Genomic DNA, 17945 nt, shown 5'->3' on the forward strand with positions numbered 1-17945 from the left:
ATATAGGATGTACAGCCATAACATAAGATGTCAAACTAAATTCATGGACTTTTGAAATATGCCTCATCCCATAGATGAATGCATTTTCGCTAAACCTAATTATCTGCTTTGATTACCACATTAAAATGTTAGGAGATCTTTCTGCTTGGTAATTTGCCATTCATTTGACTTACAAAATGACGCTCAGTGCTCCTGAAGAACAGATTTGATTTGAAGGTGTCCCACTCAATAGGACATCAAAATGTGTTGTCAAGGGTTGTATTTGGTGGTACAGTTGTTGTCTGAGGCATCTGGTCCCAGGAATCCATAATCCCATAATCCAGCTGGCTGCTGGGTCGTTTTGGTGCTTAGCTCAGCGATAAAAAAGAAGAAGAAAAACCCATCCATCGTGTGCTTAAAATGTGAATACTTGTGTTGCATTTTTCCTCTGTGAAATTAGTGTTATAAAGTGAGCTATAGGTCCAGTGCAGGGGCTACCAAAAAAAAAATCACTACTTAATTCCTATCTTATACCTATTTGAATAGTCAAATACAGTTTAAGACTTTGATTATTCCTCAACCTTAATTACTTAACTTGGTCTTTATTTATTTTTCAATGTACATATTTGACATGTATATGCCCTGTTTCTTATTTGTCTTGTTGTTTACCCCTGGCCATCTGCACGTTGACTTCATTGGCCAAATAAAGTTGCTTTAAAAAAACAACAGAAACGATGCCTAATGAATGTTAAAATGACTAACATCAACCTTGTTGTTATATTAACATAATGACCTGTGTTTGTGTGTTTGTATTCTATATGTAATATATTGTGTGAATTCTTTTGTGTTGCTTTTACCGACTTGTAAAGCGTAAAGAGACTCTCTGGTCATTGTGCACAAGTTGTAGTTAAATGTGTGGTTAAAATATTGTCTTGGTAATGTATCCATTCATGCTTTATGTATTACACGTGGTTCCTGTGCATTTTCTGTACATTCCATGCAAAACTTAAACTACAATATTGTGTTGTTTGTGTCTTTTATGTCAGGGCAGCTGTGCTATGTTTAAAAAGGGCAGATGTGGCCCGATAGTGGAACTCAGTGGTCGTGCAAGAAGTGGGCCTCCAGTGTAGTCTTCCTGTGTAAAAGGATGAGGAGTGTAGGGACCCAGCTGTCAGAACGCAGACTGACATACACAAGAAACCTGGGTTGTGTCTCTCAAATGACTGATGATTGCTCTCTGTTTGAAAAAGCTTACCTGTGTATCACAATACTCTAAACTGTATACAATCTGTTATTGTGTGTGTGTGTGTGTGTGTGTGTGTGTGTGTGTGTGTGTGTGTGTGTGTGTGAATCACAGGTGTCCAGACAAAGCTGCCTACAACAGGTGCTGTTGTTGATACAGTAGAAATGAGACTAGCAGAGCGATCAGTCTGAGGGCCTATTTCAAGATCCCAGAAATCTCCTCCAACCGCTTAGTCACAGCCTGAAATTGAAGATGATGATGAATGCGTGACAGTGCAACTTGTCTTTTGCTAAGTCTCCCTCTCTGGGGGAATCAGATTATGTAGTCGTCAAAGTATATACGGCAGAAATGGACGAGTGATAGATCAAAACACAGTGGTAAACTGAATCCTGCAGTGTCTGCATCCTAATTACGTGGGAATGCTGCAAAAGTGAAAATGGTTAATTAGGTGCTTCCACTCATTTATTTCTGCAGCACACACTAGTGGCAACGCAACGTTTGACTTTTCTCAATTTAATAAGAAAAAATCCCTTATTACTGTGAAAAAAATTCAACTACGTCATTCTATTGTTATAACTAGATTTTTTGTCATGATAATGTAGAGTTGTAATAGGTTATTTCGATTTGCATATGTACATAAAGGAAGTCTTATTTTTTTTAATTAATACATAAAGAAAGTTATGATAATTACTAGGGAATATTATAAAGAATATTAAGAGGAATGTATTATAAAGCATAAGATGATCACTGTTTTATTATTGTAACTATGTATTGATAACTGTATGATGCATGAAAATGAATGGTAGTTTATTGCTTAGAAATGTTAGATAAAATTGGAAGCGTGGTGGGAACCTGTGACGTTACTTTATTCTGAAGGCAAGATAAGAGGTTTTATTCTGAAGGGGAACTTCTCTGTCTTGACCTGAAGTGTGGCGTTTGACCCCGTCATCCTTGAAGATGGCCTTAAGCCAACCAAAGTGATGCTTTGTTTGACCCAGCGAATTACTAACATTTGAGCTGTTAAAGGCGTGACTGGCTACTAAATATAAGAGGTTGTAATGGGGTTATGCGTTCTCTTTTACTTTTTCTTTTAGCTTGAACGGACTAGACAGTTAACTAATGCACACGGAGGAGATTTTGGAGAGAGTGTGTTAGTCTGTGGAAGTTTTGTTTCAACCGGCCCCACAATCGTGAACGTATTATTGTCTAGTAACTTTTGCTAAACTTTAACCCATCGATTCCTAAATTTCATTGAGCCCGAGACGTCCAGTAGCAAGAATCTTTTCAATAACAAAATTACGAGTAATATGCAAAGTCATGCAGACACGCTGAATGGTTTCACTATTACCCATCCTACTACAAAATACACACAAGCAAACATTTGTAGCATAATGGTTGGTCTATGAATTAATAGGGTAATAAAATATGCAATGCAAATGTTACTCCTTTTTTTCTGCTGCAAAAGACATTTCAATTCAGCGCAAAACATTATTTTATCATTCATACATTTGTGCGTTGAAGACTTTGCTGATTTTCAAACCACACGCTATAATAAATAAAATAAATAAAAGAGAGTAATTTAATGTAACCCGATGATAACATTTTAGCCCTATAACTGATTTTGTCGTGCAACATTTTGAAACATCAAAATAAATGTGTAACCGCCTGCCTTTTAAATACAACACAGTACAGAACAAGCATCATTAATAGGGAAACGACAGTGTGGCACCTTATTTATTTCCAGTATTCACACTTCCTCTCATATGCTTTATAGCCGGACAGAAATATAACTGTTGCATGTGGTGTACCGGACACAGCCGTTGAGTACCCTTCCAAGGGTACATTTCAAGGGCCTATTGCAGTTTTTCTAAGGCTTCTAATTCAGGAAGTGTCCTGAAAGATTCAGGTCTGTACAGTGATTGAATTGAGAGATTCTTTAGATAAGAAATACTGAATGCATGGAATTAGCTTTAAAAGATAAATAAATAGTATGAGTATTTGAGATACAAACGAAAAAAAATGTTTTACGTAAATTTCACAGATTTAAAATATGTGAAACTTATAACATGTTACAAAACATGTTCGCTCAGTAGTTTTGCATAGTGCTCTGGGTGATTTCTTTGAAGGTAAACATTCATTTTTCCTTCAACTCGCTGATCTCCAGTCAGACCTAAGAAGAAGAAGAAGAAGAAAATAAATATTTATACAATGGCAAGTTGATATCTTGATGAACATAATAAATGATACTGATCCATGAATATATTGGGCAGTTTGACAGCTTTGAGCTCACCCAGTTTTCCAGCCGTTCTTTCGATCTTCTCCAAAGCAGACTGCACATCTCCTCCCTCTGGAACTAGGACCTCTATCTCTCCCACATGGTAGCCAAAGTCAGCTTGGTCCAGATCTATCTGCACCCCCTTCTCCTCTAAAGTGAAGGACTGCCGCACTGTTGTAAAATCAGCAAAGCACACCAGATTTATTTCGCTCAGCCAAGACTCGTCCTCCTGAGGGGGGCTGGCCTCTGTCTCTCTATCCTTGCAAATGTCTTTTATGACCTCTCTCACTCTCTGTTGAATTTCAGGCAGATCGGTTATCTCCCTGTAGCGAGAACACAATGCTGCCGCTTTAGATTGTTCTCCAGATGACTCTTTTGTCCTGTTGCCTGTTGTTGGGCACTTCAGCTCCCAGCATCCTTGACGTTTACGCAGCCACATGTCTTTCAGAGTCAGGTCGAACTTGGGGGTGTCAAAGTACTTGTCACGAAACTGGCACTGACCAACACACACTGCCGGCAATAGAAGTGGGAGGAGAGAGACAGCTGATTTTAAAAATGGATGACTAAATATTAAGATGCTAACGAGGCTGATACAGATAATTAAACTTTACTATTAACGGGAGACAGATGGTCAGTGTCAGTACAGTTACAGTGAAAACCACAGCAATTAGTGTCATTAAATGAGGTCCATTTGGAAGCTGACATGGATCACAGCATCAGTTAAATGCCCTTGTTCTAAATGCACTTATGAATAAATATATGTGTTAAGACAAATTGAGCACATACCCCCGATCTCCTCCAGTGTTTTTAGAGTGTCAGCGTTGGACACAAATTTTCTTTCCACTTCCACACTCATCTGAAATGACACAATAAGATCACCAACGATACTGTATGCTCACAAAAGTAACTTACTTATTCTAACCTAGTCCGTTAAAAATTTGAAATTCTTTGACTTTTAAATGTATTATACACTAACCAATGGTGGAAACTAACTAAGTACATATATGCAGGTAATGTGTAGTAAGTTCAGTAGTAGTAAAGTTTTGAGGTATGTTTTTTTATTTTGTATGTAATATCTTACATATTAAGATATAATTATAAGGTATTAGTCATTTATCATTATTTTAAATGACCTTCACATCAAATTACTGCATTAATATGCATGTTATTAATAATGATCTAATATAACAATGTCTGTGCGTGTATATATACACAGCTATATGCATGACTGTTATAAGTAATAAAGTATAATTACACTGTGTTATTACTTAAGTAAAACATCTTACTTACTCTCGCCACTGCATTTAACCATTATTTACTCAGGGTTCTTAATGTGTTACCTTGGTTGATTTTGCGTTTTGCAAATTAATTTAACACCTATTTTGTTTACGATTATTTTATTGTCAAGCCCCACTGTACAATGTAAGTAAATGCTCAAAACTGAACCGCTATTACCAACGATACATACAGCAGGAGCTCCTGTAGCCGCACCTGTGTCATTATGAATCAGTCGCAAATCATTTAGCCCGAGCTGCTGTTGCAGGCTCACGCATGTCAAACGTTTTAAATAGCACCGTCCACGGAGCGGACTGCCCTCTCACACACCTTTCTAAAGTCGAGTCTTTTAATCCCAATAGTTCGGCATCAAAAAGTGAGCAACACATCAATCTGAATAACCCCTACACGTCAGCGAAGTTTATTTCTGCACAGGCGCAATTAGAGACACCTCTCGCGGTATTCAGGAGCATCACTTCCTGTCCCAGTAACGCAGAGGCAGACGGGTGGTGCAGTTTTAATCCTCTCTGCTTCAACACTATTTACTCCACATACTCCAATGTTGATGTGCGCCACACCTATCGTTTGATTGAAACATGTTATACGGCATGTGTATAAGGCGGAGCATAGCCTGTTGCCGTTACTTCTCTATTATTCCGCCTTAATTAACTCGTCACACTCTTTGTGTCAGTCCAAGTTGGCAGAATGGGGACTCATCTTTTATTCACCTTTAATGTAAAGGGTCTCACATTAAAATGGATTTCATGTAATCAAGGCATCGACATTATCTATCATGAATGTTTCTTGATAGCTCAATGGGTAATCGGCATTTCAACCAACATAATAATCGCTAATAATCTAATATCTGCGGGGTTACATAAGGGATTTTGATAGCCGTGTCTGTCCCCTCTGAATGTCAGCAATCAGCCTTGGGGGGAGCTGTGGTCTGTTTACTAGAGGAAAGAGGGGAAGGAGAGAGGGATAGGGCGAATGGAGGGAGGGGGAGAGAGAGAGAGAGAGAGAGAGAGAGAGAGAGAGAGAGAGAGAGAGAGAGAGAGAGAGAGAGAGAGAGAGAGAGAGAGAGAGAGAGAGAGAGAGAGAGAGAGAGAGAGAGAGAAAAAACTTTTCACTTCTGAGGAGCCACAGAGGAAGCGTGTGTGTGTGTGCGTGCTGGAGCGGCGACCATGCAGGTAAAGACGCATTAGCTAATTGCTCCGAACTTAATTAAACGCCATTGCGATCGGTTAATTGTACATAATTGAGCCGGGAGAGTGGCCTGCGACCGGGAGAGGGTTAAGCAAACGACGTTTTGTGCCCCCATACTAATCCGATCCCGTGTAGAAATCCAACATTAAATCCAAACTTTTTCTGCCTCTCGTCTCTCTCTCTCGCCTGCTCTCCCGACACCACCCCCATCGTCGAGGCGACCGCGGCGCACGTACTCCGCTTCAAGTAACCTTTTTTTTGCGTTTAATTCTTTCGCCAATTACGACTCGAAGCTGTTAAAATGCTAGTTTAAATGGCCATGTGTTGCACCGTGAGTGTTTTAAGGGACGGATTCGAGCGCTAGGACTCGTTCAAAGGGGGTCTGCTGGGCGGCGAGGGGAGGAGGGGGTGCGAGTGTTTTCTAACACATCTGTAAACGGAGCCCACGTTCATTAATTAAATGGCTTTGGTCCGACTAGGCCTCAATTTGCGCTGTTGAGCAGCAGGCGGCGGGCGGCGCAACACTAGATGCCCGATTGGCAGTCGACAATCAGAGGGGTAAGGAAATAACTCGAGGCCGAGGTTTTGATGTTCCGCTTCGTGAGAGTATTTTCAATCCGGGGTGAACTCGCTCGGTGTACCGGAGCTGCAGTTCCCACCTGGACCGGGGAAGAGTTCGTAGCGAGCGGAGACTCTCCAGTTGGAGACAGTTTGAGGAGCGGTTAATTATCTGCCTGCTAACAGGCTAGCTAGCGAAGTGACACGACTGTTATTAGCTCAACCTCCTTTTTGTTTTTTTGTTTATCACTTTAACGACCGTCCAGCGGTCGCTGAGAGCCTGCAAACGGGACCGTACACACTCCTGCCCCGTCTTTTGCGGTCTCGGAGACGTGTCCGGCCGTCACCGTGGGCTTATTTTCAGCGAACTAACCAGCTGAACAGCTGAACAGCGTTTCCAGAAAGACAACCGTAATGCGACGTTACAGGGGGGCTTCGCAGCCTAGCTTGCTAGCTAATTGATTCGTCTCTGGTAGCTAATTAGACTGCTCGTTAATTAGCCAGCGACGAGCGGAGGGACGCCAATCTGGTTCTGTCTCGGTTTTTAATGGTGAAACTCGAAATGCGGAGCTTTACTTGAACGCGTTACTCTGTGTGGACTTGTCGAAACATTATCTGGTCGTATAGCCCTGCTAGCTTGCTAATTGGCATGACGAGGAAGTGAGGATTATGGATGTGTTGGTATTTCTCCTCATGGGCATGGTTTGCTGTCTCCATTGCAATTTTTTGGGGGATCACGAATGCTTCCAGAGAAATACGTCAAAGCTCTGTCTATTTTGACTTCCTTAAAACTACGTGGGAGTAACAGTCATTTAATCATGCAGGTCGAGCCTATGCAGTATGATTTCAGATCAGATTTAGTATATTGGCCACGTTCCTTGTCCTTCGTCAAAACTGTGTGGGGAGAAGTGCTAGAAGACTCTGTATACTCTTTTTTAATTGTGGAACAGTGCATGTTATGATGATTGAGTGGAACTCCACCATATTCTGCCTTTTGTAATACATTTCATGTGCACATGTTGTACCAGATCACTTTGTAGAAAATGTAAATGGTTGCAAAGCGGTTTGAAACGATGAATCTTTTATCTAGAATTCAAAAGCATTATATGACTACTCCTTTACATTTCAAAAGGTGCAATTTCAACAATTGCATTATTATGTAATTTGAGCCGGTCTTTACAGAAGAAATGCTGGGAACCTCCCGAGAAAACATAGTTAATGGTTGCATGGCACTTCAAAGACCTGAAAGAATGGGATACTGATCTAGGAGTCCTGTTAAAAGGGACACGGCATGCCCATTGAAGGATATAGTAACTGGCCTCTGATTGTGGGTTCAAATAGTTAAACATGGCAATGTATGGTGAGTGTTGGTCACCTAGCTAAGGTGTGTAATCACCAAGTATACTTGTATCTTGGTGGGTGCAGCTCCCTCCTTGGAGAGACTTTCTATTCTGCATTTATGATGAATAACGGCCCCAGAAAGAGTAGGATTCTCTAACACCTATTTGTTTTGTTAGGAGGAGTCTGGAGAGACAGTGAGTTGTGAAAGCAATGGAGTGGCAGAGTGGCTGTGCCCCCTGTGCCAAAAAAGGCAAACAGACAGATCCTCCCTGTCTCTACATCTCACTGGGCAACACAGCGTACTTCCATCTTGTGTCGACAAACTGCTGGACATTGTAAGTATGGCTAGGCTGTATGGCCGGGCTGTACTCCTTGAACGGTGGAACTGTAGTACTTTGGGTGTATCAATTATGTGCGTAATGATTAATGAGCCCACTTGTTGCTGGCTGGTATACAAGAGTTGGACAAACTATCAACATGCCTTGTAATGCAATAGCAAAGAGGAGCAGTAATATGCCTAATCGGCATTCACTGCTAGGCATTCACAGTATTATAATTTGTTTTTGTTACTTTGTCAACCTTCCGTCACACAATAGATATGGGAAAGGATCCCTTGGATAGAACTCTCTTCATACCCTGGTTTTCATGCAACATAAAAAAAAAATGCACACACAAAAAGAGAAACAAGTAAGACGGGTTCCATGTATGCATTGGGAAATGTTATGAAACTGCTCATCTTTGACTCGTATGTAATTACTGGTTGGTAACAGTGATCTTGGTCTATAATTACGCTGTTATTTTTTAACATAACTATATTAATCTAAACAATAATGATCAAACACATTTCTTAATATTCTTATCCAAAGAACCTCACCGTAACAAAGTGATATTCATTGGCTAAGATGGTTTACCCACAATCTCAGCCAAAATACACATATCTCTGCATAATCTGTTACTACATTAGCAATTAGTACTGTGAATTGTGACTTTTCTGTTGACTTGTTTGTGCCGGTTGATTTTTGTCAATCTTTGTGTTCATTATTTTAATTGTTTGAATATTTCATTGTTTGGATTAACCAGTTACCAAAAATGTCAGTGAAAGTATTTTAGTATGGTGCCCAAATTAGGAAAAAGGCACCTCAATGAACACACTTGGTCCATGAGTATGTTGAGTGTTAAGAAATAGAAGGAATTTAATTAGTGAATGAATTTATTAAAGAAGGGTAATTTGTAAATTAAAGGCTAAGCTATGTGTAATATAACTACACATCAATAAGTCACACCCAAATGTTGTGCAGCTCAAATGCGACATAGCATTCATTTTGCAGATGTAGGTTTGCTATGGGAATTTTACTGACACACCTTTCATTTTCTTTTAACAGGCTGTTCTAAAACAGGGTGGCAGTGGAGGAGAAGAGGACAAAAGTGCTCTAAAGTCATTAGGTGAGCGAAAAATACTACTGTGTTTTATTATCCAGCCAAACCTGATTTAGTTCATAAATGGATTATTATATGTTTTTTTTTTGTTGTTGTTGTGGTCAAAACTACATAAAGGAAAAACAAAAAGGCATTTACATTGGAAAATTATCCCTGCTGTGGGTGCAGGTGGGTAAAAAGGTTGATATGTGTGCACGTCTGTGTTATCAGCTAGACCGCCATTTACTCGAACATGAAATTAATATGCAGGTTTAACTTTTATCAGGTGCTGAATCTTTACAACTGAAGCACGCTGAAGCCGTCTGTTCAGATCCCTGCCAATCTAGTGAGACTTCAGACGCTACCCAGACGCTGGGAGACAAAGAGATGGAGGAAGAGAGAATAATGGAACAGGAGGGAGGTGAAGCTGAGCCAGAGCCAGAAGAGGAGGGAAATCAAGGCACAGGAGCCAAACGGCAAAATGCAACTGAAAACAGAAAAATACCAGACAGTAGTGAAAAGTCAGTTGGTAAAAATGGTGCGCCAGCTGAAAACAACACCCGGTCATTCAAATGCAATGCCTGCCTGGAAACCTTTCCTGGCAGAACTGCCTTGAGAGTTCATTACAACTCTACATCCCACATTCAGAGGATGACAAAAGGCTCTGCAAAACAAGCTGGGGACATTGATCCGCCAACTCCCTCAGTTCCTGGTCTGTCTCGGCCATACATATCAAACAAACCATACCAGTGTGCTGTATGTCGAGTCTCTTACAATCATGCCATCACCCTTGAGAGCCATATGAAATCGGTCTTGCACCAGACCCGAGGCAGAAATGCTGGAATTGTTGCACATGCTACAAACAGCGCAGCTGCTGGTTTGGGAGGTACCACCACCAGTGCTCTAAACACTGTAGTGACCACATCTGGAAGTGGAACCAGTCAGCTTGTTGCCACCACCACCAACTGTGCTGCTCCTGGGACCTTGATCGTAACTACCACAAAAGACGGAGAGCCAATTCAAACTTCACAAGTGGCTCCCTCCCTCCTCACCTCCCCTGCGGCCTCGGCTCAGGCGGTCTCGGCCTTTCTCACCCTCCTCACATCTAATCCCAACACACTCTCGCACTCCCTCATCCCCTCCCTGTTTGCGGCTGGTGCTGCTCCGGGTGCCGCCATGCCTCAGCTCGTGCCTCATTCGCAAATGGTCATGCCCTTGATCTTGAACGGGCTCCAAGCCCAAACCCAGCAGCACATAGAGAACCAGCAAGGCCAGCTCCTCACCCAGTGTGTGCCATTCGTAGGTCTCAGCACAGCCCAGCAAGCCCTCCTAACCCAAAGACTCAACAGCTTACAGAACCAGTGGCCCTCTGCAGGAGTTCAAACAAACACACAGCCCTGCCTGGACGAGCAGACTATAAAGTGTGAGAGAGAACAAGAAAGACACGACAGGGATGAGACACCAGAGAAGGTCTCGAATCAGATCAAGGGCAGGAATAACTGGACTACAGAGAACATTAAATTGGAGAAACTTATGGAAGAGGATGGTAACGAATCTGCACAGTGTCCTAATATAGAAGGCAAAGTGAAGGTTAAGAATAACAAAGACAATGGGAAGGCGCATAGAGATAGCACAACAGATGGAGACAGCTCGACTAATCAGTTGGACCTGGAAGGTGATAAAGCAGCTAGCGTCAATCTCTCCCCAGTGGGCACAGAGAAGAGCCTCTGCAATAAAAATCTCTCGCCTTCTGCATCTGTGCCCAGCAACTCAAGCCTCAGTCCTTTAAATTTAAACCTTACACTTAGTCCTGATTCTACTCCTCAAAAATCCCATTCGGGCACTAGCCCCTGTGGCTCTCTTGGCACCCCAAAATCTAGCCCGAGTACAAATGCCTTAACTAACAACCAAACTCGACCCAGTTGTAATGCAATGGGATCTATTTATCCAGACCTTCCAGTGCTGTCAGAGTTCCAGTCGGAAGTTCTCTGGGCATTCTTTGAGTCACGAAGTGCGGCTGATGCTGCAAGTCCTCCCCATGAGGACTGTGAGGCACTGGGGAGAGAGGTGGGACTTTCTGAGGAAGAGGTACGCAAGTGGTTGAGCCAAGCCCGGCATGCAAAACAGAGGCAGAGGGCAACAGAGTTTGAACACCTGCAACGCTTGGTGGGAATCGCAAGGCATGCCCAAAGTTCTGACTGTGACTATGACGATGAGGAAAACTCGCTGATTATAGCAGAAGGTGAGGATGATGTTGAAGCATCAGGTAGTCAGGCAATAGATTTGTCTAGTACAAGAGGGAAACGCAAAAAGAGAGATTTGGGAAGGGAGGGTCAGGGCGATTCCTGTCTCACTTCTGACTCTGAAAATGAGGTATACACCTCTGTCATTGTGTCTGATGAGGAAAGTCAGAATGGGTCTTTGAGGGAGGGTCCTGAGAGCCCCGCTAAAGATGAAGCACATTGGGAAGTCCATGGTGATAAGGGGCCAGTTGGAGGAAAGGTCTTGCGCTCCACAACTGTGTTTCTCTCTGATGCAGAAGATGAGTATGAAGATGAGGAGGGTGGGGGGGGTCAGAGAGCAAAGAGGAAAAAAAGAAAGGGGGAGTTTGAGCGTGATGAAGTGGAGGTGAAGAAGGAGAGACAGGACCCCGATGTGGATCTAGAGTTGGAGGCCCAAGGGGATCCTCTAAGTTCACAGTCTCACGCTGAGATTCCAATCAGTGCTCTCCACTCACTTCCCCTGTCACTTGCTCCTTTTTCTACTCAGTTCCTCAGCCCATATGTCCTCTCTCTTACTCCTTCAGTGGTTGATGGGAGCAAAGTGCCCATTTTTCCTAATCCCCCTACTATCACACGCTTCTCCAGCTCTCTTCTCTCACAGTCTCTCTCCTCCCATAGCCAAACTTCCCACTACCTGTCCAATGGTGGGGACTGTGAGTCCGCTCTGGATCTCAGCATGGGGAGAAACAACAAATCTGCTTCTTCCACATCATCTCTGGCTGATAAAATTGCAGCACAGAAGGGACAATTGCTGGATGGGCTTGGCTTGAGGCCCACATCCAAAGGTCTGGTAGTCGTCCAGGTGAAGCCTGAACCTGTTACTTCCATGCTTTCTTCCAACAGCAGTGTGAGTATGGTGAACTGCAACAACATGACAAAGTCAAGTATTTACATGAGGGCTGCAGAGAAAATGAATGCCACACTATTGGAAAGGGAGCGAGAAAAAGAGAGGGAGAAGGAACAGCAACAGCAACTGCAGAGAAAGTCCAAAGGAAAAAGGTATCGGGATATGCGACGTTCAAGGACCATCATTCAAGCTGAACAACTTGACATTCTGTATGGCTGCTATTTCAAAGACCCAAATCCTGGGAAACATGAGTTTGAACAGATTTCAGAGTGGGTCCACCTTCCGAAGAAGGTTGTTCAGATTTGGTTCCAGAACATGAGGGCAAGGGAACGAAAAGGTGAGGTCAGATTCATCAGTGATGGGACCCTGGCAGCGGTTGGCAAACCTCTCATCAAATTTACCTGGCCTCTTTCCAAACCCATTTTCTCAAACAAGCCTGCTCCAAATAATACTGGGTGTATCACAACTACTCCAATTGTGCGCACCCTCATTAAGACAGAGAGAGAGCCTGTTAAGGAGCTGGGCAAACCTGCAATGGTGAAAAAAATCACCCCAGTTCCAATCAAGCCCAAAGAGGTTGTTTCCTCTACTACAGTGTCTCCTGTGAGCAGCAGTGCTTCTGCAGTGCCAAAGACCAAGCTCGAAACCACCAGCAATGTCACTATGGTTAAAGTTGCACCCAAAGTCCACACCCCTGTCCTTTTACCACCACCCAAGGATCCAATCCCCATTGCCCCACGACCAGCCCAGAAACGAAAGCTAGAAGAGGAGAGCGAGGAAGAAAAGACTGATGAGGAGAGAGACAATGAAGATGAGATGAGTTCTGGACCAGGAACCACTAACCGCATGGTGCCCAAGCTGCCCACAACTCCCATCAACAACAGGCCTCATGCCACAACAGTGATGCCACAAAAACAGAATGGACTCAACTACTGGACCCCCAAGGTCCCAATTAAGATCAACACTCTATCGAGAGAACAACTGTCTCTTCCAACCCACACATCTCCTCGTACCATCCCCCCTCCTCCAACCCCTAGCATTGCGCCAGTTAGCCCAAATACCCCCAGCTCTGCCAAAGTGGCTAGCCCCTCCACCCCGGTACTGGCAAAATCAAGCCCGTCAGAAAGCAGCTTTCTGCCCCACTCATCCAGCCGTAGGCCACGAACACACTTGTCCTGCCTACAGCTGTCCATTCTGCAGTCCTGTTATGAGACCTGTGCCCACCCTAATGCCATGGAGTGTGAGGCAATCGGCACCGAGCTCAACCTGCCGCTCAAGGTGGTGCAGATTTGGTTCCAAAACACCAGAGCCAAGGAGAAGCGCTGGAGGCTGCAACAAGAGAAAATGGTAAGTTGGGAAAGATGTACTTTGCAAGTTTTTCTTAAACCGTTGGTACATCACATAATGGTTAATACAGTAAGATAGACTAATGGTTAACAGTAAGGTAGGTCAATGCGGAGAGGAACATTTTTCGTTTGTTGGTATCACCTTGCTGCTTTGCACCTTTTTATTCAAGGGGCTGGGCAATATTGTTATATATTGATATTCAGTGAAATCACATTGGTGTGCATTATTGTTCATGTTTTTTAAAGTTGAATGACATTTTAAAATTTCAAGCTAATTTTAAAATTAAGTGTTTTTTTTCCTGCAAAACTGTGGAGCACACTTCTTTATTTAATTGTGATTAAACATTTCAGAAAAGTGTTTTCATTAATATTATGAAATTTATTTCTGCCATTACAGTGATTTCTTTTTCCTTGTGAAATCTGAATGTCTGAGCCTGGAGTACACTGCAGCTGGCATTCAATGCTTTTAACATAGTTTGTGGTATTGCTCTAACAATAGCATATATTGATTTACTAGTATTTCTTGCCTTGGAGTACTCAAACTATTGCTCAAGAACACATATTTTGCTGCATTTAAAAACGAAGACGATTTTAAAAACAATATTACTGTCCAAAATAACAATTGCTTAATTGTGCACGTATAGATAGTTTAGTTAAACCTGTCACGAAATTTTAAATTGTATGACAATCAAACTAATTGCCTCGCTGGTCCTGTCTGTCCCCCCCCACCTCCCCATTCCCAGTCTCCTCTGTCAGGTGGAAAGGTGGACATGAGCTCAGGAAGCTACCTGCAGTACAACGCTCTCAAAGCCAATCGTCCCATCCTTCCCAAACCTGTTCAGCTGACCGTTACTGAACCTCCAGCTTCCCCAATGGCCGGCCAGCCGGTGCCAAAGGAGACCCTGACAGGCCGCTGTGATGCCTGCAACGTCTCCTTTGAATCCCGGGCTGCAGCGAGGGCCCACGTCTTCTCCCCACGGCATCTGGCGACCCTGAGAACCACTAACTTTGGCCAGCCGCCAACGCTCGTCAACAAGAACGGAACCGGTAACGGAGGACCTGGCAGTGTCGTGCCAGGATCTCACTCCGCTCCGGTAACCAGCTCTGGAGGAGAGATGGTTAATGAGTTGCCTCCACCGACATCCACCAGCAACAGTTAAAGACTCGGATCAGGATTGGTCTGCACACTGACTATTCTTGGACCCATTTGGGCTCCTCAGATTTTAATAAACAAATTTGAGCACTAATCCTCAAAAGCTAATATTCTTTAGTTTTTGAAGTTTGCTCCCCCTGCACCCGCTCTCCCTCGCTCAACATTCACTGACTCGAAAGCCGTTGATCTATAGAGTTCACCTGAAATCCAACCCAACAGCAGACCATTTCCACGCTGCTTCACTCTAACTCAGTTGCTGTCTGATAAGTGATGAACACATCTCAAGTCTCCTTCAATCCTTACACACTTTATCCAAACACTTTTGGTCCTAAGCCTGTGGTTATATGTATAAATATATATGACCTTACTTTAACGACCTTCCTATAATTTGTAAAGGCACTCAACTTGCCATGCTTGAACTGTGCTACCCTAAAGACTGATGCAAACGTGTTTCCTCTTGGGAAGGAAGTGGCCATTTGACGGAAGGCCTGGACATTTTCTGGGATAATAACATGAAATAACTCCCAGTTTTCTCCTGTGGAATTGTATTTCTCATGCCTTTCACTTCTAGGGCAAAAGTTGCTTGGATATAATACAACTGGACTGAACCATTGGGAGAGGAAGAACTGGTAGTGACTGTCACCTTTTTTTTATTTTCTACAGGAGTGCTCTGAAGAGTGTTGTGTCCACTCATTTGGGATTTTAAAAAAAAGAGGTACTTTAGAGAGAATAGGGCTGTTGAATTGTCCCCATTTACATGTTCATAGTTTTCACGACAATCCTAATAGACAGAGCAAAAAGGCTGAGGAACGTAGAATCTTGGCATACCGCACTTTGACACATTTTACATTGTTTGAAATGTTTTTAAGCATTCTAATGCAAGTGTCTTTTTATGGAAAGATACATTGATGCATGATGGATGCCTTAATATAAATCACGTGAAATAAATTGATTTTTGCTAGTCAATAAAACATGCTTTAGGTGTGAGCATAATTGTGCAAGAAGCAGACCTGGGTATGTAAATGAAGAGTTCTGTTGCAAAATGCTTTTATATCGATTTTTGAGGGAAATATCTGAATGTCATATTCTGTACCTAGCAAATCCTGCCTGTAAAATTGCCAGCATCCTCTTGGCCAAGGACTATAATTACAACCATCTTGTTTTTATTACAAATTACTTTGATCCTGTGGATTTCACTTTCCCTCCAAATGGTGTATATGTCATTTTGAAATGCAGCTCTTCAAACCTGTCGAGGTAAATAACTGTTTTCACACACTGTGGGTGTGTTTAGAAATATGACCGCCTTAAGGAGACACGCCACCACGTATACCAATTCAAGCCCATATAATCCGTGTATAATTTCATCCTAACCTGGCATCGTGGGTCAGACCAAATTTGTTAATTTACAGTTTTCTTTGCCATAAATATTGTGCATAAGATCAGAACGATAAGTACTCAATTTATTTGCTTCAATATTTATACAAATGCCAATATAAGCAATTTAAAAACTGGTGTAACAGACTTTTATTTAGGTCAAAAGCCAAGCCTCTGGAAATATTAAGAGAACAGGGCTTGAAATGGGCAGTCCCCCACCCCCCCCCTCGTTTTGATACAGAGTTACTAATTCTGGAAATGTACGTGCTGTGAAATGAGATCTCATATCTGAAAACCATGACAAGGGAGAAAGTTGGGTATTACTAGTATCCTCAAGGGACTAATGAATACTGAAAGCAAATTAGAAAACATTAAATGTGTTGACTGAGAGCTAATAAGATGGTGCTGTGTTGAAGGACACTTAACATACTAAAGATGTTTTCCTTCAATTTAAGTTGTATATTAATGTTACTATTGATAGTTTTAACAAAAATGCAAAACTAAAACATGAACTTTTGTAAAGAAATATATTAAAAATAACTGATATTCCAAAGTAATCCTCCCTTTGCTTTCTGTCATTCAAAAACCAAAAAGCAATCCTGAGGTCGACAGAGAGCAGGAGAGGTGTTCGTAAATGCAAACTGTAAAGGACATCCCACGGCTTGACACTTGCACTAGTCCACAATTTTTGCACAAGCTACAGACATTTCAAATGAACACAGCCATTAACATGGCATTAAGAGTCACTTGGTGTGTTTTTTGAAACGAGGAGGGTAACAATGTCCTTTCACGAGTAATAATTTGTACTCTGTTGGAAACTGTATCTTGTGTGTAAAGCAAGGACTGGAGTGCTCTAACTTCAAGACTGGGATTACACACACGCACACACACAGACACGGTGTTGCACTGTCCAAACTAGATAGGTTTTTATGGAGATCTGCTTTTTATTCTCTTATGTTTCATTGTCACTTTGATTATCACTATTGTTATATCTGTACTACTTATACGATTTATCATTACTACCCATCACTGCTTTTGATTATTATTGATCCATAATGGTTTTAAATGCCACCTCTGCTCAAATACAGTATGGTATTCCTATGAATATTGAACAATAATAGTGGCAGTGTTGTTAGGAATTGTTAGATTTTTTGATTAAGCTTATTGTTTTCCTCCTCACTTGTACCCGCCTTTTTGTGTTTGGTCTCCATTATGCTTTCTTTGATATACAGAAAAAACAAATAAAATCAATTGAACAACAAAGCATGTCTGATGGCAATGCAAGTTAATTGTGCAAGAAGACCTGGGTAGATACAGTAAATGAAGAATGCTTTTATGGGAATATCTGAATATCGTGTTGTATACCTAAAACAGCAAATCCTGCTTGTAAGGTTGCCATCATCTTGGCCAAGGACTATAATTACATAATTACCAACTATCTTGTATTTATTACAAATTACTTCACTTTCCCTGAAAAATAGTGCATACCTCATTTTCAAATGGGGCATTTGTTTCTGTGTGACAAAGGTTTCAAATATTGATCCAAACATAAACATCAGTGTCATATTTTAAATAAAGGTCACTTAGGTCACACTGGAGGAGAACATTGATATGACACACACACTAATGTGCTGCCTTGAATTAATTTTC

At 42.0% G+C, this 17945-nt stretch overlaps 2 protein-coding genes across 4 annotated transcripts; one reads left to right on the plus strand and one right to left on the minus strand.

The window, feature by feature from the left end:
- Positions 1–2925: 2925 nt before the first annotated feature.
- thtpa (thiamine triphosphatase) lies at positions 2926–5215 on the minus strand. Of its 2 annotated transcripts, none has more exons than XM_034560239.1 (4): positions 5103–5215; positions 4284–4353; positions 3513–4007; positions 2926–3392 (listed from the first exon to the last, which is right to left on the minus strand). In XM_034560239.1, the coding sequence occupies exons 2-4, from the start codon at positions 4351–4353 to the stop codon at positions 3292–3294; spliced, it is 666 nt and encodes a 221-aa protein (XP_034416130.1). In that variant the 5' UTR covers positions 5103–5215; the 3' UTR covers positions 2926–3291. The 2 variants fall into 2 exon arrangements, with proteins under 2 accessions (XP_034416130.1, XP_034416129.1); XM_034560238.1 differs by having other exon boundaries at positions 4989–5187.
- Positions 5216–5862: 647 nt separating this feature from the next.
- zfhx2 (zinc finger homeobox 2) lies at positions 5863–16848 on the plus strand. Of its 2 annotated transcripts, none has more exons than XM_034559813.1 (5): positions 5863–5962; positions 8054–8212; positions 9260–9320; positions 9580–13769; positions 14512–16848. In XM_034559813.1, exons 1-5 carry the CDS (start codon positions 5957–5959, stop codon positions 14926–14928), a joined length of 4833 nt encoding a protein of 1610 aa, XP_034415704.1. In that variant the 5' UTR covers positions 5863–5956; the 3' UTR covers positions 14929–16848. The 2 variants fall into 2 exon arrangements, with proteins under 2 accessions (XP_034415704.1, XP_034415703.1); XM_034559812.1 differs by lacking the exon at positions 5863–5962 and adding an exon at positions 6410–6536.
- Positions 16849–17945: the final 1097 nt, after the last annotated feature.

This window comes from Cyclopterus lumpus, chromosome 20 (assembly GCF_009769545.1).
Source record: "Cyclopterus lumpus isolate fCycLum1 chromosome 20, fCycLum1.pri, whole genome shotgun sequence".
NCBI classification, from domain to species: Eukaryota; Metazoa; Chordata; class Actinopteri; order Perciformes; family Cyclopteridae; genus Cyclopterus; species Cyclopterus lumpus.